This window comes from Echinops telfairi, unplaced genomic scaffold, assembly GCF_000313985.2.
Source record: "Echinops telfairi isolate 266 unplaced genomic scaffold, ASM31398v2 ScPeMD7_2565;HRSCAF=3150, whole genome shotgun sequence".
NCBI lineage: Eukaryota > Metazoa > Chordata > Mammalia > Afrosoricida > Tenrecidae > Echinops > Echinops telfairi.
In genome coordinates this window covers 3,827,865-3,850,319 of record NW_022106463.1, presented here as the reverse complement: position 1 = coordinate 3,850,319, position 22,455 = coordinate 3,827,865, and the positions used below count along the sequence as shown (strand labels likewise).

Sequence of the window (22,455 nt, the reverse complement as noted above, 5' to 3'; positions counted from 1 at the left end):
TTTTTGTCAATTTTATGCAAAATCCATAAAGGAAATGTGAAACAGTAGAAGTGTCTCCTCTGAAATCATGGGAGCACCCAAGAATCTCAGCCCCTCATTATAATCTTAACGGATTTCTGGTATTTACTGTGTATTTGCGTGAGTGTGCGGAGGTATAATTGTTCATGTCTGTGTGTGTGTGTGTGTGTGTGTGTCTGTGTGTCTGTGTGTGTGTGTGTGTGTGGTTGTCGTGACCATCTCGCTCTCTTTATACACACACACACATACAAATCTGTAGTTGGTTTTATTTATATATACTTAAAAATATGACTGGGAGGAGCCCTGGTGGTGTAGCGGTTTCGCATGGGGGCTGCTAACTGCAAGGTCAGGAGTTTGAAACCACCGTCTGCCCCATGGAAGAAAGATGGGGCTTTTTACAGTGCTGGGAACTCACAGGGGCAGTTTTACCCTGTGCTATAGGGTCGCTATGAGTCAGCTTCAATTTAATGACAAGAATTTGGTTTTATATGTAACCAAATATATATGTGTGTGCATATATATATATATGATGGTTACACACACAGTTGCTTATAGATAGGTAAAACCCAAATCCATATCCACTGCCAATGAGGTGATTCTGACCCACTGTAGGGGTTCTGAGGCTGTGAGTCTTTTCAGAAGCAGCCAGCCTCCTCTTTCCTGTGGAGCAGCTGGTGGGTTTGAACCTCAGGCCTTTTGTTTAGCAGTACAGCCAGCACTTACACGAAAAGCCACCAGGGCTCAGGCTGAGGAGGGCGGCTTCAGTCTGGGAGAAGATTTGCTACCAACCTGCAGCATCCAGAAGACACCAGGAGCTTGCTGACTGGGAGCGCAGAGCACTTCCTGGCGAAAATCACAGGCACAGCCCTCGGTCTGGATTACCCCTCAGCATGAAACAAAACCCTCCGCGCGCACAGTCGGTAACATCGTCATGAATGCAGAAACACGGGCGTTTTCAAGAATTTCATTTTGCTTGGACCCCTGGGAGCAGCAGTCAGGTCATCAAGCTGTATCAACCACAAGGGGTCTCTTCAGAGGGTTAGCAGGCAGAGGCACTGAGGACTGGCGCCCCTGACCCAAGCCATGGGATTTCCTGTTGCTTCCCAGGCATGTGAGTGCTGACCAATGAGTAAGGGAGACCACAGGACAAGCGATGCGTTTGAATCATGGTGCTGACAAAGAATATCGTAAATGCGGTGGGCTGCCAGAAGCACGCAGATCTGTCTGGAGAGGCTCACTGCCAAGGTGCTCCTGAAGGGAGGGTGGCGAGCCTTAGTCCTCCGTGCTTTGCTCCTGTTACCTAGCTGCGCTTTTCAGCACCCTGAAGAGGTCTTGTGCCGCAGATTTCCCCAGTGCAACGTGTCCTTTGATCTCTTGGCCGTTGCTTCCACGAGCATAGCATTGATTGGATCCAAGAAAGATGCAATCCTTGACAACGTCAGTCTTTTCTCTATTTATCACGATGTCACCCATGATTTGTGTGTTACCGGATGATGCAAAACTCATCCATGGGAGAGTGAAGAGCCCAGTCAGGCTGCTTGATGGTTTTCCCTGGCCGGTAAGGTGTCAGGGAGCCCAGGTGCTTAGTGAGTTCTGTGTCTAGTAACCAGAAGGTCAGCAGTTTGAGACCACCACCTGCTTTCCTGCAAGAAAGATGGGACTTTCTCCTCCCGTAATGATCTACAGTCTCGGATGCAGCCCCACTCTGTCCCGTAGGGTTTCACTGAGATGACAGTGAGTCTGTGTTCTTGTAAGATGGCATGCTTGAGTTGTGTGTGTGTGTGTGTGTGTGTGTGTGTGTGTGTGTGTGAGAGAGAGAGAGAGACACAGAGAGAGAGAGAGAGAGAGAGCGTGAGCACATCTTGACAGTAAGGTTCAAAAAGACTGTCTGCTTAATAAACTGATTTTTGCTCGTAATTATTCTTCCTTACTATGACCTGGGACTTTCTGTTTCCTTTTATAGGCGAGTGGCTGAACTCTTCATGTTTGATTTTGAAATCAGTGGAATCCACTTGGATGAAGAAAAGGTAAATCTTGCCCCTCTTGTGGCTGTGGCTCCTCTCTCTGAAGTACCTCTGGTGCTACCAGTCCTTGGAAACAACTCAAACGTGCATTTTCCAAACAGCCTGGGTTCCTAAGGGCCGCTGTCTCCCTAGTAGTCAGGACCATGACAGTCAGTCAAGCATTTGCTATTTAAAGCCGACACTTCTTTTCGGCTACTGAGGACAGCACCGACGGGGTACTGTGTCCGGTCCCACTCTACAGGCAAAAGGACCCAGGCCCCTGGAGGTTTGGGCATGTGCCCCCAGCAGAACAGTCAGTCAGTAGAGGGGTTCATTATTGGGTGTAGATGGCAGACAGCATCCACAGGAGTGGACAGCCTCATCCTTCTTCAGAGCAGGTGGGTGGGTTTGAACGATTGTCCTTACCGTCAGCAGTCCAATGTTTACCCGACAACTCCACCAGGGAAGCTGGCATGAAACAGGAAGGCAGAGTGAGGCTGGCTTTTATTTCCCCAGGGATTTTATCAGAGGAGAAACCCTGTGAAAGGTTGGTGGTCCACCCGCCTTGCAGCCCAGGGCAATCAGACTGGCCGTCTGCTCCCTCCCCCTCCCCCCACCCCTGGCTCTGCCACCTGGAGTTGGGAGGAGTCGAAAGGCACTCAGCGGCAACCAACGAGAGTCAGAGCTTTGGGGGACAGTTGGGAACCTCAGTGCAGTGAGCAGCCAGCGATCATGCTTTTCTGGAGGTGCCCTGGTGGCATGGTGATTAAGCGCTTGACGGCTAACGGGAAGGTCGGCCGTTTGAACCCACCTCCCAATCTGTGGGAGAAAGACGAGGCTGCCTGCTTCTGCAAAGACGACAGCTGTGGAAAACCTCTGGGGTGGCTCTACCCCTTCTGGAGAGGCCACTGGGGATGGGCCTGAAGGCAATGGGGGTCTTTTCGCTTAAAAAAAAAAAAAAAAAAAAAGCATCATCTTTTTTGCTATTCCGTCAGTTGCCTTGAGGTGGCGATAAATAGCCATGTCAGAAACAAAGTACCCACCCTCATCTTTCTCCTTAGGAGTGTCTGGTGGGTTTAAACTTCTGACCTCACAGTTAGCAGCCCAACACCTAACCCCACAGTGCCACCAGGGCTCCTGAGCGGAGTCTCTGAACATTTATTTTGAGTGAAGTTTGAATTGATCTACCTCGGAGTAGCTGGTGGGTTTGAACTGCCAACCTTGTGGATAACAGCCCAACACTTATCCCAGAGGATCACAAGGGCTCCTTCAAAAGTTATCCATGTTGCTTAATTGTTGTTGAATTATGGCATTGCTTAGAACAGTGGTCCTCAACCTTCCTAATGCCGCGACCCTTTCATATAATTCCTCATGTGGTGGTGACCCCCCAACCACAAAATTACTTTTGTTGCTACTCCATAACTGTAATTTTGCCACTGTTAGGAATCAGGCGACACTGTGAAAGGGTCGTTTGATCCCCAAAGGGGTTGCAACCCACAGGTTGAGAACCGCTGGCTTAGAATATATGATTAATGATTGGAAAACTTTCCCAGAAAGATTTACGTACAATTTCACCTAATGTCTAGTTGGCTCTCCAGGAGTGAATAGCGGAGTCTGTACCCCTCTTTCTCTGGTAGACCCACCAGCCATGTGGACCTTGATTGGTCCTCCTCTAACATCTTAAAGAAAGAGCCCTGGTGGTATAGTGGGCCAAGCAGCAGACTGCTCACCACAAGGTCAGCAGTTGAAACCCACCAGCTGCTCCAAGGGAGAAAGATGAGGCTGTCTGCTCCCATAAAGACTCACAGCCCCGGAACCTTCAGGCAGTTCTACCCTGTCTTCCAAGGTCAGTATGGGTCAGAAGTGCCTCAATGGCAGTGGGTTATATATGTTACTTATGTTTACATTTTAAAGTAGTTTCAATTATATCTTATTAAAGTATAACACATTTCCACTGGACACGTCGACCTGCCATTTGTCCAGGTTGTCTATGAATTGTGGAATCTTAATCAGACGTACCTTCAATAACTTTAAGGAGCTCTGGTGGCAAGAGTGGCTTCTGCATTGAGCTGCTAACCCCATAGTCAGCAGTTCGAACCCACCAGCTGCCCCAATGGAAATGGATGAGGCTGTATGCTTCTGTAAAGATTCAGCACCATCCTCCTCATCGCTCTTGTGTTCGATCGATCCCATCGTGTCAGTACATCCTGTGGAGGGAGGGCCATCATCTCTTTTGCTGACCTTCTGCTTTGTCAAATATGATGTCCTTCTCCGTGGATCGGGCCTCTGGTTACTGTACTTCTTCCAGTGTCACATGGCCCCCTCTCCACCCTGCAGCGTAAACGAGCAGTGGACCTCAATGTGAAAATCTTGGATCTGAGCAGCAAGTTCCTCATGGGAACCAACACCCCCAACAAGATCGGGAAGCACCTGCTGCCGGAGCACCTCCACCGGCACTTCCTCCTGGAGGGCGAGCACGCGATCGTGGACGGGCTGCATGCCGAGGCCCCCGACGACTGGGTCAGTGTCCCTCCTGCCCCTGCACATGTTGATGCTACCATACAGCGCCCGCTAAAGAGCCTTCGGGTGACCAAGCCCGCGGAGTGGTGCTCGTGGGATTAATTCCATAAAGCTTTGGGAAACAGAACAGGCCAGGCACTCCTGCCCGTCGCTGTCTCCTCATGTCAGCATCTGTCTGGGTGATAGCCGCAGTGGCGGACATCACTCGGCTGTTTCCCCCATGCAGGGAAGAGTGTGTTAGGGCTCGGAGACTCATGCCCTGGGGCAGATTTTAAACTGCTGGTTAGGGGACGTCGAGTCTTTGTCGACTCAGAGGGACCCTGTGCCTAAGAGAACAAAACAGGGCCCCCATTCTGCACCATCCTCACCTGCGCTCCTGTATGTGTTCCCGTGGCTGTCCGTCCGTCTTGTTGAGGGAGGGTCTTCCCCTTTTTCGCTGGTCTTCTACTTTATCAAGCCTGATGTCCTTCTTTGTGGCCCAGTCCCCTCCGGTAACATGTGCAAAGTAGGTGAGACCAAGTGTCATCCCGGCTTGCCCTCTGGCTGTCCTTCCTCCCAGGCAGTTGTTCCTCCTCCTGGCAGTCCACGTGTGCTTCACGTCCTTCGCCAACACTGTTGCTCGTATATTCTGTACTCCCGTTCCCTGGAACAGCCCCTAGCATCCCAGGAGCGTGTGCTGCTGCAGCCTGTGCTGGTGTATGAATCCGATAGCCTGTTCGCTTCGCTGAAGCCATGAACCAGTGAGGGCTTGTCGAGCAGATCATCAGCCTGGCACTCGGCAGTCCCTGTGCTGTTTGTTTCGGCTTTTATTTTTATTTTTTTACATTTTACTGGGGCTCATACAACTCTTATCACAATCCATACATACATCCACTGTGTCAAGCACATTTGTACATTTGTTGCCACCATCGTTCTCAAAACATTTGCTTTCTACTTGTGCCGTCAGTGTGGCCCAGTTTTCCTTTGGCCTTCCTGACTCCATCTCTCCTCACCGGCTGAACTTGGTCCTTGGGTAAAATGGTTCTAACCCAGGATGAGTTCCGTTCCGGACATGAAGAGGGACGAAGGACCACAGTCTTGGGAGGTCCCACCTGTCTCTAACTGGTCAGCCCAGTCTCTTTTCTGACTGGGAGTTGTATCCCAGATTATTCACCCACTTGCTCCAGGACGTTCCCATGCAACCCTTTTCAGAGCAGTTGGCAATGGCCAGCGGGCACCATCCAGTCCTTCTGGTCTTGGCTGTGGAGACTGATTTTGGGGTGGTTCCTTGGCGAACAGAGTAGAAGCAGATGGTGTAGAACATCACTTACATACACAGTGCTCTGCAAGGGGTCTTGGTATCTCTTGGGAGACTGTGGTCCTCAACCTGCTATGACGTAATTTTACAACCAGTCATCATCTGCAGAGGAAGTGGTAAGACTTAGCCTCTATCATTATATGTAAGATTTTTCATCCTGGTATTTACATCTCGTGCCTTTCCTCTTTAAATACAGGTGCGAGAAGCTGCTTATAAAATTTTCCTGTATCCCAGTGCGGGCCAGTTGGACTGCCTGGAAGAGTTACTCAGCCACAGAGACCTCTTGGCAAAGCTGGTGGGCTATTCTACCTTTGCCCACAGGGCTCTCCAAGGAACGATCGCCCAAACTCCAGGTAAGCTTCGTGCCTGGCTCTCAAGGCTAAAGGTGGGTGTTTATGAAACCGAGCATAGTGGGCTAAGCGCTGGTTGCTACCCTCAAGGTCAGCAGTTTGAAACCACCACCTGCTCCTCGGGAGAAGAAGGACGAAGGTTTCTGCTCCTGTGAATATTGAAAGTGAAAAACTCACTGCCATCGAGCTGACCCCAATGCATAGCGACACTGCAGGACAGGGTAGAACTGCCCTTGTGGGTTTCCAAGACCACTACTCTTCATGGAAGTAGAAAGCCTTCCCTTTCTCACCCACACCAGCCACTTTGTAGTTTCGAACTGCTGACTTTGGGGTTTACAGCCCAAATCATACACCCTGCTCCACTGGGCTCTCGACGGTATTCCCAAACTCGCTGACATCGAGCGATGTTGACTCACAGTGACCCTAAAGGACAGGTAGATGGCCCCCTCTGAGTTTCAGCGATTCTTCACGCTTTACAGGAGGAGAGAGCCTCCTCGTCCTCCCTCAGAATGACCAGTGTTGTCGAACGGCTGACGTTTGCCATTAGCAGCTCAGCTGCGGACCCACTGAGCTCCCAGGGCTCCGTCGATGATGATAAAGCACTGGAAATAAGTGAGGTTCACCCCCCTGTGGGAGACAGAGGACAAGATAAATTTCAGTAAGTGCACCTGCCCAGTTACTGATCGCCGAAGCGCTGGAGCATTAGCCACGCCCTTCTGGCAGTAACGGTGCTGAGGTGACAGTCTGCTGGCGGAGACTGTCAGGGTGATGAGGCAGTGTGGCCGGCCGTGACTCTCGGTGGTTGGCAGTTCTCTACCGTTCCAGTCTGCTGCTCTGCGGTGGGGGGATTTGGCAGTTGTGTCATGGAGTGCTCGGGCGGCTCTGTGATCGTGTAGTCATCCTGTTTTCACCTAACACCTCTCCTCCCAGCAGCCTGACCCTGACAGTACCGGAGGAGAGGAGCCCTACTGAGGAGCGAGCTTGTGCAGGGCAGGGGATGAGGGGGAAAATGACTGTGAGGGAAGACTTGAGGGAGGTGGGGGGATGAGTCTGTGGCTGCAGGGAGGAGAGGTACGGGGGCCAGGGGGGACCTGACAGGTGTGAGGAAGAGCCCCAGCGAGGGGCGTGTGATGAGAGATTCAGTCGTGATCTCACACTGACTGAGGAGCCCTGGTGGCGTGCTGGGGTCACACATTGGGTTGCTAAGCACAAGGTCAGCAGTTTGAAACCACCAGCAGCCCCAAGGGAGAACGGGAGGGTTACCTACTTGTCTAAAGAGTCCCAGCCTCCGAAGCCCACAGGGGCATTTCTCGTCCGCCCTGCGGACTTGCTGTGAGTCCGAGGCGAGCTTTGGTTGGGGACAGGGCGCCCCTGGGAGGCTTGAAGTGGGTGGTCCGGCTGAAATGGAGTGCGGTGAGAACTGACTGCAGAGCCGCCAGGAGGATCGAGGGCTGGCTGTGGCTCTGGGCTGGAGGTCCTCGGCCTGATTGCATGTCACGACCACCAATCACAGACGTCCAGTCCGTGCTAGATGCCGCACACATAGTTAGAGGATAAAACGCATGCCTTCGCTGGATTTAAATTTCGCCGAGGAGCTCAGGCCTCTGCTCATGCAGAGAAATAACTCAAGCTGGTGTATTAGCAGTGCTGACTGAGGGGTGCAGACCTCCCCCCCACCCCACCCCTCACACCCCAAAGTGCTGTGGGCATCGAGGCTGTTCAGGTGTCCGTCTGGGCACGTGGCTGTGGACGGTGTCAGGAGGCTGAGCAACTCGAGATGGACAGGGCAGGGCTGGTGACGCCTGAGCAACCAGGAGGAGGAAGGCGGGGGGCACCCCCCCCCCCCCCCCCCCCCCCCCCCGCAAAGGTGAGTGGGGTCTAGATGTGACAGGTGAATCAGGAACTTAGTTCACAGCGAGCCCTTTCTCAAGTGCGGGCAAGTGTGGCCTTCGTGCAAGGAGAGTTGGCCAGGTACACTTTTTGGAGTAGATTCTTCTCCTAGGGAGAACGTAAACAGCTGAAGGTAGTGCGAAGTAGGGTCTTTAGAGGGGAACAAGCTCCCAGAATTACTTGAAAACAGTTCTGCGAGGCAGCTGGTATTACAGCCTGCAATCAGATTTTATTTTTTAAGTAACTACTATCCACCCGCTTCCATCTCACCTCCCCTCCCCACCTCCATGCCACCACGCCTGGACCTCCTGATGGCACTTCAAGTGCTTTCAGGGTTGCAGCCGACAAGACTAAGGAGACCTGGTGGCACAGTAGGCTGTGCACTGAGCTGGTAATCACAAGGTCAGTGGTTCAAACTCACCAAGTCTCTCCAGTGGAGAAGGAGGAGGCTACCTGCTTCCACAAAGATTTGAACAGCCTTGTGAACAGTAGTTCTCCTCTGTCCTGTCCAGTCGCTATGGTGGGAGTGACTCGATAGCAGGTTTTTTGTTTTGTTTTTGTGTTTGGTACTTAAAATGCCCTTCACGGTACGGACAACTTAAACATGTAATGTCTCCTTTTACTACCTCTTGGTATTAATCACTATGCGTCAGCATGGACTCAGTGGTGTGGGTCTGTTTTGTGTTTCTGGTATGTCAACATGAGCATGTTTACCCGGAAGATTATTGACTTTAAAAAAACAAGTTTTAATAAATGGTGTATCCAAACTGTACTGATTTTTATAAGTGAATCAGCATCCACTCGTGTCTAAATTTTGCAAGAATGTTAGGCGTGTGTGCAAAACTCAAGTTTTTCTTTTATTGTGGATGTAACTAAATCCAACCCAAGCCAAACTCACTGGCATGGAGTCTACGTCGGCTCACAGCAACCCTACAGGACAGGGTAGAACTGTCCGTGGAGGTTTATATCAAGCCCCATCGTTCTCCGTGAAGTAGATAGAAACACTGAAATTTCAGAGTCTTTTTTTTTCTAGTCTTCTATTACCTCATTACAAGGCCGAAAGAGAGGTTGTGTGATCGCGTACAGACTCACAATGCTGGAAACCCACAGGGCAGCTCCCCTCTGCCCCATAGGGCCGCTGTGAGCTAGAACCGACTCCTTGGGTTGGCTGATGAGTGCGGTGCATTAGGTGCTGGGGCTGCGACTGACTGCGAGGTCACCCCTTTGAACCCACCAGCCGCTCTGCCAGAGAAGGGTGAGGCTGGGACGGCTGCCTCACGCCCATTTTGCGTAGAGTTGGCTCAAGGGTGGCTGCTTCGGTTTTGGTTTGGCAGGAACTCTTCACTCTGGGCATAATGTAGGGCTTTCGGCCATTGTGTACCACAGTCAGTCTGTCTGATAAGGAGGTCTCATCCTCCAGTCTGTCCCCAAGGTCTGTGAGCAGCCCCGTGCTGGCTCGAAAGTCAGCTCTCTGGGCCCCCGAAGTACGTATGTCAGATCGCCGTTCCGTAACTGTAATGCGTGTGCTCATTTTATTTCACGTGTGTGAACTTTTTTGTACTTTTCCACCTTCATTTCACTTTTAGAGACCGTCATGCAATTCCTTGAGAAACTCTCAGAGAAACTTTCTGAAAGGTCAGTTCTTATCTACTCTTTGGAGTATTTGTCATTTATGTAAAAAAAGAAAAGTCAGGATTTGTAAGTACTTGAGAAGGAACCGAAGGACACAGTATCAAGCCAAGGTGGGTCCATGGCCTGTGGTCAGCGGGGCCCCCTCTACATTTCCCTCTCACATTCCTAGTGTTGCCCTCGCCTTAGTGATTTCAGTACAAGCACCTGTGCATGCTGTTCCTTTCTGTTTGTTTGCTTGAGGTAGAAACGCAGTGGCTGCCGTGCATGTGTTGCTCTGTCGTGTCTAGCACACACGCATGTACAGTTTCAGTTAGCCCCGGTTTACGTCTCCCGTCAGACCCTCTCTAACTTGACAGGAGGTCCTGGAGCGCAGCGCGAGCAAGCTCGTGCTGTCCCCTGCGGTGCTGGTCACCGCTTTGTCATACCCATGATGACGCCCGTGTCTTCTAGAACCCTGCGAGACTTCGAGATGATCCGAGGGATGAAGAGGAAACTCAATCCTCAGCACGCTGTAAGTCACGTCATTATGGGGTTTTTTCCTTTTAAAAAACCATCATCCAAAGAATTCGTTCCCTTCATTCTCTGCTCAGTCTGCAAGGTCGCTGTGGTCTGCAGACCATCCACGGGGTCCTGTTTCAGAGTCTTGGGTCTGGAGAGTGTCAGGGTCCAGGCGGCCGAGTCTACAGGGCCGGGAAATCCGAGATTCCTGGTCTTAACTGACACGTCACACACACACACACACACACACACACACACACACACACACACGCACATGCACACGTATACATATAAAGACTAAAAAACCCCAAAACTCACAGCCATTGGATTGAGTCCGACTCAGCAAGCGTAGGATTGAGTGGAACTGCGCCTGTGAGTTTCCGAGAGTGTAACTCAGTACAGGAGTAGAAAGCCCCGCTTTTTCCCAAGGAGCTGCTGGTAGTTTTGAACTGCTGACCTTGCTGATCGCAGCCTAATGTGTAGCCACTATGCTACCCGGGCGCCCACGTGTAAAGAAAGGGGAACAGAATGCACACGCTCATCCTGCCCATCCTGCCCGGAGAGGCTGCTTCCTCTCTGTGGACACGTGGCTTCATGGTCTGAAGCAGACCAGCCGCGCTGAGGTCTCGGTCAGCAGTGTGAAGGTCACGGCAGCGCTAGCCCTCCTTTGTGGAGCTCAGCCGAGCTGTCTCATGTGTCCCACGCTGCAAGTGGTTGATGTGTTCTTGCAATACTCAGTTGTCCTTGTAGCGGCGTGCTGCCAACACCTCTGGAGCGCCCCCTACTGGTGCGCGGCTGCATGGGGTTGCTGGGGCTGCCAGAGCCCTGGGCCCAGGAAAGGCCCTGGTTAACGCACTGCATGAATTTGGGAACCGTTTTCCTGCTTCCCAGAGATCAGTCCCAGCAAACTCCCGGGAGCCCCAGGGACACGGGACCACTGCCATGGAGTCGACTACGCAGAGTGACCCTGAAGGGCAGCGGAGCCCTGTCTCTCTGGGTTTCCACGGCTGTAAACCTTGGCGGGAGCAGATAGCTCTCTCTCCCACAGAACAGCTGGTGGGTTCGAGTTGTGTGTGTGTGTGTTGGCACGGTGTTGGGCTGCTCTCCAAGAGGTCTGCAGTTCAAACCTGCCATGCAGAGAAAAATGGCTGGCATTCCAAGGATCTAGTTAAAACCACGTGCCTCTCCTGGGGAGAAAGACTTCCTGTTCCTGTAAAGAGTTAGTCTCAAAACCCACAGGGGCAGTTCTGCATTGTCACGAGGGCCCATGAGGAGCGCACAGTGACTGTTTATGGGAAAGGGCACACTGTGGAGGAACTGAGGCCCACCAGAGCCTCCTGACGGTGGGATGGCATAAGCACGGTAGGTGACCCCTCCAGAGCTCCTGTTCTGAGCCAGGTGTTCTGCCTGGTGCTCAGCCCCTCTGAGGGCGGGCGAAAGGTGAGGCCCACTGCTCCCATAGAGCCTTGGGGCCTTGGAAATCTTCTGCAGGGTTGCTATCAGTTGGAATTGACTCAGTAGCAGTGGGTTTGGTTTAGTGCAGTGTTTTTGTGTGTTTTTTTTTTTTTTTTTTTTCATAAAACAAGGTTTATCCTGTGACTGGTGTGTGCCAGGCATGGTTCGGGCACATGACAGGGAAGAATCCAACCAATTCCCTGCCCTCCTGCAGCTCACCCTCCACTGCGAGGTGACAGTCCTACGCAGGGGAAAGTGAGTAAGTACTGGGGGAGGGGTGAAGGCTGCCCAGAGAGCTTTAAACCTCCAGCCAGCCTTTGCATTAGCAGCCAGTGGCAGGCGTTTGAGTGCTGGGCGGGTCTGAGAAGCTGGCAGGGGAGGAACTTCTGTGGAGTCAGCAAGGTGGACAAGGGAGAACTTTCCCGGCTTTTACAATGGGGGTCGGTTCGACTTGAACCCCAGGCAGCCCGACATCACAGCCCAAGCTCATCACAACTCCTCACAGGACAGTTTGGGGGAGACGAGAAGTTTGGCTCAGTGGGCAAAACACTTGGCCACTAACCCTACCATCGCTGGTTGGACCCAGCAGTTGCTCTACAGGAGGAAGATGAGGCATTTGGCTTCACTAAAGTTGTACAGCCGTGGGAACCTCTGGGCCAGTTCGGCTCCATCCTATAGGATCACTCTGGGTCGGAATTGATTGGGAGTGCAGTATTTATTTATTTGTTTATATATATATTTTTAAATTAAAGACATTTTCTTAATTAAAAAAAAATGCATTGAGCAACACTAGCTTCCATGGCTGTCAGTTTTCCGTACGAGTCGTCCAACGCAGCGGCCAGCCTGGGCCTTCTTTCTGGCCTGTTTTCTCGGCCGGCCTTGGTGCCCGCTTCACCTGGGTTGCATATGAACTGGCACGTTGGTATTGGGAAGTGCTGTAAGCGTCCTGGGTTTGTTTTGAGCGAGCTTTGACCTGCCCTCAGGTGCATTTCGTCTCACTGCTGATAGCAGTGGGTCGATTTGGGAGCTGCCTTTGTGGGAAGGAACGCTCTCCCTGACTGACTGAACCCAGTCCTGCTGATGTTCCTGCGTGTCTGTTACAGAGTGTGTTTGCCTTCTCTGAGCTTATGTGTGCCACGCCTCTCCCCATTGGTAGACAGGGAGGTGGTGTCCACACCGCATGAACATGTGAAGGTTGTGCGCGAGGTGTGCATTTTAGTAGCCTCTCAGTTGGCATCCTGAGACTGTGGTCACTCTCCTAACTGTGACCTCTTCCCTCGTAGGAACTGATGCCCTGGGATCCCCCCTACTACAGCGGGGTACTCCGTGCCGAGAGGTGAGTGTGCTCTGCTCAGGTGGAGACGGGAGAAGGAAACGCATCTAGTGATCACTGGGCAACTGCCAGCAGCCCTGTTGGTGCAGCGGGTCACACGTTGGGCTGCTAACTGTAAGGTCAGGGTTCGACCCACCAGCGACTATGGGATGAAGATAGGCTGTCTGCTCTTGTGAAGATTTGCAGCTTCTCTTGTGTGATGATTTAGAGTCGACACACTGGTTTGGTTGATTTACCGTGTCTTTTAAGAAGCCCGGTGGTGCAGTGTTTCATTGCTCAGCTGTTAACCTAAAGGCTGGCAGTTCAAACCCATGAGGCGCTCCTCAAGAGAAAGATGAGGCTGTTCACGCTTGGAAAGCTTTACAGCCTCACATCATCTATGAGCACAGTGCTCCTCTGTCCTGTAGGGGTAATGTGAGTCGGAACCGACCCGGTGGTTTAGTGGATTATCATGTCTAAGATGCCCTGGTGGTGGATTGGTTCATTGCTTGGCTGCTAACCAAAAGGTTTGTGGTTCAAACTCACCAGCTTCTCCATAGAAGAAAGATGAGGCTCTCCACACTCGGAAAATCTTAGAAACTCTGTGGAGGCCATTCTCCTCGGTCCTATGAGGTCGATATGAGTTGGTGTCAACTCAATGTTGGGTTTAGTCCTTTGTTTTTACAGCGACTATGATCCAATTGGGAGTCCTGGTGACATGGGTTACTCATTGGGCTACTAGCCACGGGGTCAGCAGTTCAAAACCACCAGCAGCTCCTCGGAAGAAAGGGCAGCATTTCCCTGAGGGCACGCTCCAGAGGGTTTGAAAAGGAGGAGGAACAGAAACAGGAAACACGGAGCAAGTGGGAGACAAGATGTGGCGCTGGGAGGATTGCGGTCAATGAGATGAAACAACATGTGTCCGAGCTGCGGGAAGGAAAACTGGTGATCGGCTCTGTAACGCAATTCACAATACACAGTTTCACAACACTGATTGTGTAAAGCAGTGTGTGACCCTAGGAAGTGTGTAATACTCACTTGGTGACAGAGGCTTTGCACAGCCTGGCGGATTCTGATTCAACAACCACAAGGTGACTGGGGACACACCTGACCTCCTGACACCCAGAAGGGACTTCAGTTGATCTGGGTTCATGTTTCAGTCATGTTGTTACGTGGGCGCTGTGGGGTCCACGTGATTGCTAGTGACCCCATGAACAACAACAAAACTGCTTGGCCCGCGCCGTCCTGACAATTGTTAGGTTGAGCCCATGTTTGCAGCCGCTGTGTCCATCCATCTCTTTGGGGGTCATCCTCTTTTTTGGTTGATCCTCCACTCGACCAGCATGACCTCCTTCTCCAGGGACTGGTTTCTCAAGTGTCACCACCGTCACTCAGAAGGAGCATTCTGGTTTCACTTCTTCCAAGACAAAGAATGTGTGTGTGTTCTTGCATTTCGTGGCACCTCCGGTATTCGTCACCAGCACCATCATTCAAATGCACCGATTTCCTTGGTCTCATAAATTGTCCAGCTTTCATATGCACATTAGACAAGTGAGAATTTCATGGCTTGAGTCAGGGGCCCCGTAGGTCTCAAGGTCACCTCCTTGCTCTTCAACACTTGAAGATGTCTATGCAGCACATTTTCCCAACGCCATGCGTAGTCTAGTGTCTTAACTGCTGCTTCCATGAGCATCAATTGTGGATCCAAGCAGGATTAGATCCTTGACAACTCGAATCTTTTCTGTTTTTCACAATGTTGCCCATTCCTCCGTTTTTAAGTACTTTGGTTTTCTTTACATTCACACCAAAGGCTGTATGTAGTCTTTGAGCTTCATCAGTACACACTCCAAGTTTTTCCACTTCCAGCAAGTTTCATTGCTAGTTTGCTTATTTGGTTATTGTTTTCAGTTGGATTCTCTAGAGAGGCAAAGCTAGTGATTGTCTGTGTGTGTGTGTGTGTACATTTACACCAAGAAAATGGCTCACATAGTTGTAGAAGTAGCCAGATCAAGTCTGAAGGTCAGATGTTAAGTCCGTGGGTCAGAAGCCTTCAGAACCCAAGATCAGCAGGAAGACTACAGGTAAATGAATTTGTAAGCTCAATAAGTCAAATGACAGGCGACTGATGGCTCCCAAGATCGCAGGCAATATGGCAGGCTGTCAGATAGCGTTTAAAGAACAAGAGACGGAAGGGCCAGATGCAGGGTTCACACCCAAGCTTTTCCATAGCATCCACTGATTGAGGAAGTAGTTCATACCTCTGAGGAAACTTTCTTTCATTTACATCAGACCTGTGACTTAAGTAAGGGGTTTGCATTCCACCATAATATTCCTAGAGCTGATTGGGTGTTCGTAGCTGATTCCATTATGGAGTTGGTTGGCTTGTGTTCGGCCTCATCATGGGGAATTTCTAAGCCTTAATTACCAAACTACTGAGAATCCTGGCCCAGCCAAGCGACCCCCAATCTAACTATCACAGTCACTGATTCAGTAAGAGAAACAAGAAGAAAGGGAGGTGAAATGCCTGAGAAGGGCTTGCAACATTCAGGGGTTTGAAAGTCTACTTTAAGTAGCTTAAGAGCTAAGGACTCTATTTTGATTTGAGGTTTCACATGAAGCAAAGCAAAACAGAACTGGACTGAGGCACAGTTAATAGAAAAGAAAAGAAGGAAAGTGCACCACTTTGATTTTGGAACCAGAGAGTGGAACAATGTGATGATTTCACAATCCTTTTAAGATCTGTTGACTTTCGAGTAAAGCCTTAAATGTGCGGTTTGACATGGAATGAAAATCGAAGGGGCTTTTTCTGCTTTGAACTTTTCTTCAACTTAAACCCAGGGACTGTTTGTTTTTTTCTTTTATGTTAAATGCTTTTGGCGTATTTCAAGCTTCTGAAATGTCCACGGAGAGGAAAGAGTCTATTTGCAAGAGGAGTGGGGGTGCGGGCGGGGGGATCAGTGAGCAAGGCTAAAAATCTGTAACTCTTAAGGAACAGCCAGATTTTTATTTTGTTCTTTGTCCAGTTTTAGTGTTTGGGCTTTTAGTTTAGATTAGCGAGTAAAATGAATGTTTTATGTTATCAGAAGTATTTATGAAATCGACATTGAATTATAGCTTGGAGTAGTCAATAAATGCGTAAAATTACCAAAAAAAATCAAATTGCCTCTCAGACACATTCATGGAGCATGATGCCCCTCCTCCCCCTCCTCCTCCCTGGTGTTTTAGTGTGCCCTTCCAGATTTGATTTTATCTTTTAATGCTTTGGGGGCTTTACTTCTCTTCTGCTGGAGTGGATGTCAGTGCCTCATAGTCCACTTATTTTTGTGCTATTTTATATAAAGATAATGCCCAGGAAATGGAATCCCATAGCGTCTCCTCCTTGCTAGATGGAGTCCAAAAGTCTAAAGGGCATTCATACAAGAGGGCTTCAGGCAGTTTGTGGAGAGATGGAATTAAAAGGTAATGGGATGTTCCCACATGCTCTTTGAAGCCCCGCCTCATCAAATGCAATAGTAATGCTCTGTGGTATAACTACCCAGAAAGCACTGGGTGACGGTACACTCTCACGGGAGGGTGGTAATGTGGTTTTCCTTGGTGTGTTAGTCTGGGTAGACTAGAGAAACAAATCCACAGACACACATATGTGTATAAGAAAGAGGTTCATATTCAAGAGAAATTGAACATGGAGAAAACATCCCAGCCCAGTCTAGATCAAGTCCATAAGTCTGATATTAGCCCATATGTCCGATATCAATCTATAAAGTCTCCTCTTCAGATGCACAAAACACATGCAATGAAGCCAAATTCAGGACGATCACAAACCAGTGGGTAGGAAGTCTTTGGATCCAGTGGCGTTGTAAGCATCTCAGTGCTGGCAGGGGTCTCTCTGTGGCTTCTCCGGCTTCCGAGGTCTGGTTGCATCCATGTGGCTTATCTTCTGCAATGTCTCCCAGGGAGTAGCAGAGAGAGAGAGGTGTCTTTCGCCTCCAAGGAGGAAGTACCAGATTTCCCAGAATTCTCAGGAGAAGGCCATGCCCACAGAAGTCTCATTGGCTATCTCCAGATTGACAGCCTAGACTCTACCCCTACACTCTTAATCCTTAAATTGACACCAGATTAGGTGACCACCACACGTGGCGAACCTATACAGTTGTCTTGTTATGCGTTTGGGGGTTGGTAAAAATTAGCCTCTTTTTCATGAAAGCCTTCCAAATCTGCAGAAGTGGAACGCCTAAATCTTTACAGATGGGCCAAGGTAGCATAGAGCCACTTCCCATATTGAGTCATATTCAAACATTTTGCCTGATGGGCTTCACTCATCGTTTTTTCTTGCCTTTCCTTTCCTTTCTTCCTTCTTGATACTTCCTTCTTTGCTTCCATTCTTGCTTTCTCCTTTGGTATTAAAGCACAGCGTTTTAAAAATAAACCCTAGACCTGGTGCCATGGTACATATTAATTATGTATCTCTAAAGAATAGGGAGTTTTTTTATGTAACCCCAATATCCTCATTGCCTTGGAAAGTTCACAGTAATTCATTGGCATCATCTAATTTCCAGTTTATATTCCTATTTCTTTGAAAGTCTTAGCACTGTTTCATGGCTAACTATCTTATTTGAAGAAGCCCTGGTGGTGTACTTGTTATGAGTTTGCTGCTAACTTCAAGGTCACCAGTTCAAAACCACCAGGCTCTCTGTTGGAGAGAGATGGGGCATTTTACTCCAGTAAATAGTCTTGAAAACTCATAGAGACAAACCTACCCTGTCTTATAGGGTCATCATGAGCCAGCAACAAGTCAATGCAACAAGTCAAAGCATCGAGTTTGGTTTGGTTTAGGTATAATACGTTGACAGGGAGCTGCCAGAATTCAAGCTGATTGAGAAGAGGCCGTGGGACCAGGGATATCACTGCTGACGTCAGATGGCTCACGATTGAAAGCAAGAGGATACCAGCAGGATGTTCGCTTGTGTGTCGTTGACTTTGCAAAAGCATTGGATTGTGTGCATCTTAGCTAACTATGGGTAACATCGTAAAGAATGGCAATTCCACTGCGTACTCATGTGGAACCTGTACATAGACCAACAGGCAATCATTCAAGAAGACTAAAGGGATGCTAAGTGGTTTAAAAGCAGGAAAGACGTGGTACATGGGTGTCTGCTCCACCGTACTTCTTCAATCTGTATGCTGAACAAAGAATCCAAGAAGCTGGAATATAGGAAGGCAGATGTGGCACCAAGATTGGAGGAAGGCTTGTTAACAACCTGCCATACGCAGATAACATAACCTTGCTTGTTGAAAGCGAACACCAAAACAACAACAACAAGAAGAAAACAAACTTACCATAATTGAGTCAATTCTAATTCATAGGGACCCTGAGGGACAGATTACTGAGACTAACTCTTTACAGCGGTAGAAGACCCCGTCCTTCTATGGAGCAGGTTGTGGTTTCAAACTGGTAAACGTGTTTGTGGTTAATAGCTCAACACATAACTTCTCTGCCACCAGAGGACTTAAAACATTTACTGATGAAGGTCAAAGACCTTCGGTATGGATTATACTTCAACATACGCAAAGAAAATGGAAATCCTCATAACTGGGCCAATAAGCAACATAAAGATCAATGGAGAAAAGAATGAAGTTGTCAAGGATCTTACTTGTTTGGACCGACAATCAATGCCCATGGAAACAGCAGCCTGGAAATCAAACGACCTAGTGCAGCGGGGCAGTCTGCCGAAGGGAGACCTTTAACGTTTTCAAAAGCGAAGCCGTCACTCTGAAGACTAAGCTACACCTGTCCCAGCTGTGGTGGGTTCCGTTGCCTGATACTGCAAGCAAAAGCTGGTCAAGGCGTAAGGAATGCCAGAGGAGAACTAAGCGCGTTTGAAGTCGTGGTGTTGGCAAAGAATGGGGAGCACACCATGGGCTGCCAGAGAATGCGTAACTCTGTCCGGGAAGAAGTGCAGTCAGAATCTCCGTGGAGGTCGGGAGGGCAAGACTTGGCCCTGTGTCCTTTGGGCATGTCACCAGGAGGGGTGAGTTCTCGGAGAGGGACACCACGAGAGAGAGGAAGGCCCTCAAGCAGCTGGATGGACACAGTGGCCGCAGCGACGACGGGGCAGGACTGGCAGTATTTCCTTCTGCTGGGCATTGGGTCCAGAGCTGACTTGCCGACACCGAACGACGACCACAACATGGTTGCCTGGGAGGTAGTTAGACAGGTTTCCAGAATCATTCCGTTCTTTTGTAGCTGCCATGCCTTTGTTTAACCAGATGGAACAGTAGTTCTCCCAGGGGCTTTTAAGAGCACACATTTCAAAATGCCATCCAACTGTGACATTGTAATCACGCTTAGACAATTGCCCCTCGTGCCAAAACCTGTTGTATCTCACCGGCTGTTGAGAAAGTGCAAGGTGGCTTCTCCGACAGCCCTGTCAGACTCTGCTGTTTCCAGTGTGTGGTTCTGGCCGGGTCCACACAGGCCCTCTGGCAGGCGGTCCGGTCCACGGCGAGCGGAGGCACCATGGGCAGTGGCAGTTCTCCTTACCCTCGCTTTCAGTTAGTGACGGGAACGAGGGCAGCCGCAGCCTCTGTGTACCCGCCCTTCCGTCCTGGATTCGGTGACTGCACTTCATTGTGTGGCATATTTTCACTCAGTTCCGGGCCAAGATTTTTGGAGCGAATGTCCAAGTTCTTTCTTTACCTTAATTCCAGTTGCATCCCGATGAAAATATCGGTCTGACTCATAGACTGTGTGGTTCAGAATGGCTAAAAAATAACAACTCAGAAGGGAACTAAAAGGGAATTTTCTTTCTTTGTTTTAACAGTTTTATTGGCATGTCATACAATTCAGTAATCCAGTCCCCTCAAGAAGAGCTGTACGGTCCCCACAAGCAGGACTAGAACTTTGTTCTTTGTTCTTGTGCCCAATGTAATTAGCTCCCCATTCCCCCAACCTGCCCTGCTCTGCCCTCAAGGGATCATTCATCCAGTGGCTGTCTCAGTGGTTTCAGCTCTCCTGGATTTCCTATACAGAAAAACATGAAAACTAAACTAACAGTAATAAAGCATAGAAACCTCAATCAAAAAGAGCAGAAAATATTAAAATCTAGAAGAGGTTTAAAATGGATCAAAGGGCAGGCCAAGAGATAGGGTGTTACATTTTAACCTAAGTGCGTCTGTGGTTAAAAAGGAGAATTTGCCTGTTGAGGGTCTCTTCTTGATGGCTACATGTGAGGCTTTGTATTTGTGGCCTTGATGTGGATTTTGTGATATAGTTCAATTCTGTTCTGAATCAAAACAAACAGGCTTAGTTGTCTTGTGCGCTTTTAACAGGTTGGTGATGTGTTTGATCCTCGATAACGTGGAAGCCCATAGGTAGCGCGAGGAGCCTTGGTGGCACAGTGGGCATGTAATGGACTGCGACCTGAAAGGCCCGTGGTCAGAACCACTAGTCGCCCGCAGGAGAACAGAGTCTGTCCCCTCCCGTCAGACTGACAGCCTTGGAAACCCTCGGGGCGCTTCTCCTGTGTCCAGGAGGGTCCCCAGGACTGGGAATTGACTCAGAGGCACTGGGTAATACATGAGATATCTTTAGCCAGAATGCGAAGCAGAGCATTCTTGAATTGTATCCAGCAACTGTGCCGGATGACAGTGCTTTTATTTCTGTTTCTTCGTTCAGAGGAATCAAAGGATTCGAAGATGATTATTTCTGGCTCCAAGTCAGTGACGTATTTAAAACAACAACAACAACAACACAACAAACTCACTTCCATCCAGTCCTTGCTGACTCATAGCAACTCCAGGACAGGGTAGAACTGTCTCCGGGGGTTCCGAGACTGTCACTCTCTGTGGGAGTAGAAAGCCCCGTCTTTCTCCTGAGGCGCTGGTGGTCTGAGACCGCAGCCCTCCTGATTAGCAGTCTAACGTGTTACTGCTACACCACCGGTGAAGTGTACGTCTTGAGAACAGTAATATGACTCTCCAGGGAAGGGTCAGTGCATTTGAGGTGATGGCAGAGTGATGGTGAAATGAAATCCTTGAACTGCAATTACATTTTGGGACATTTCATCCACGGAGCCCTGGTGGAGCTGTCGGGTGGGCAGTTGGCTGCTACCTGCAGGGTTGCTGGTTTAACCTACCCGAGCTCCTTGGGAGAAAGGCGAGGCTGTCTGCTCCCATGCAGATGTACAGCCTCAGGGTCACTGAGAGTCAGAGTTGACCCGATGGCAGGGGCTTGCTTTATGTTGCTGGGAGACGCTGGTTCTGACTGGCTGGCAAAGGTCTCTGTGCTGCCTGTAGTGGTTGCTCATTGTGCTGGGTCTCCCGATGAGCCAGGACAAGTCTCACAGGGAGTCTCTGTGCAAATGAGGACCCAGCTGTTAGCATGCTCAGCTGCTTAACTGACAGTCAGTGGAAGTTTCCAGTCCAGCCACAGGCCCCTCGGAGGAGAGACCTGGTGATCTTTAGAAAATCAGCCCTTGAAGGTCCACCCGGGTCTTGAAGACCCACACAGTTCTACTCTGACACACCAGGAAGTCTCCAGGAGTTGAATCTGCCCCACTGCATGCACCTGGCTGCGCAAAGATGGGGCGGCCCGCCGAATTCACAGGCAGGTCTTGAGTTTGATGTTGTCGCAGCAGGTCTCTGAGGATGTACAGATAGCGTCCATACCCAAGACCTGCCGAGGTATTTTCAGTTGCCACCCGTGCATGTGAAAAGTGAACAGTAAGTAAGAAGACCAAAGAATTGATGCTGTTGAACTATGGTGTCCGTGGAGAATATTCCAAGTCCCGTGGACTGCCAGAAGGACAAACAAGTCTATCTTAGAAGTACAGGCAGGGTACTCCTTGAACGTGAGGGTGGTGAGACTTTGCCCCACATACTTTGGAGAGTTACCAGAAGGGACCGGTCCCCAGAGAAGTACCTCAAGCTTGGTCAAGTAGAGGTCAGTGAAGAAGAGGAAGACCCTCAGCGAGATGGACTGACACAGGGCTGTAACCACGGCTCCAACGGATGACAGTCGTGAGGGTGGCACAGGACCAGGCAGTGATTGGGTCTGTTTTATGTAGGGTCGCTGTGAACTCACTGCAGGGCAACTCTCAGTACTTTGAATCTGACTTGGTGTTCCTCAGAATTTATATATACACACACGCACACACATGTGTGATATGTTATAATTTTTTAGAGCAATTGAAGAGGCCAGTGGGAGTTGGGGCAGGAGACTCAGAAGTCTCTCTTTCACCAAGGTCTCTTTGCACCTGCACAGCCACCTCTGCGCCCAGGTGGCTGGGGCCTCTCCCCTGTGTGCAGGTGGAACAGGAAGATGGAAAGGCAAGACTTGGAGGTCCCTACAGAGGCCTTCAATAAGGCAGGAGAGGGGGTGGCTGGCAACCCCTGACCACCTCCACCTCCTCAGCCCCTCCACGCTCTGTGTTGGTGGAGAAGGGGTGGTGCAGGGGTGGGGGCCCATGCTGTTCTCATCCG

At 49.9% G+C, this 22,455-nt stretch overlaps 1 protein-coding gene across 1 annotated transcript in view; it reads left to right on the top strand.

Annotated features, from left to right (window-relative positions):
* Positions 1–22,455, top strand: part of LOC101650395 (mitochondrial intermediate peptidase) — a 125,752-nt gene that overhangs the window by 12,895 nt on the left and 90,402 nt on the right. Inside the window, exons 6-11 of the mRNA XM_030886615.2 lie at positions 1,982–2,045; positions 4,359–4,541; positions 6,035–6,191; positions 9,665–9,713; positions 10,161–10,221; positions 12,947–12,999. Coding sequence (XP_030742475.1) covers positions 1,982–2,045; positions 4,359–4,541; positions 6,035–6,191; positions 9,665–9,713; positions 10,161–10,221; positions 12,947–12,999 — 567 coding nt within the window. The remainder of the gene's footprint in view (positions 1–1,981; positions 2,046–4,358; positions 4,542–6,034; positions 6,192–9,664; positions 9,714–10,160; positions 10,222–12,946; positions 13,000–22,455) is intronic.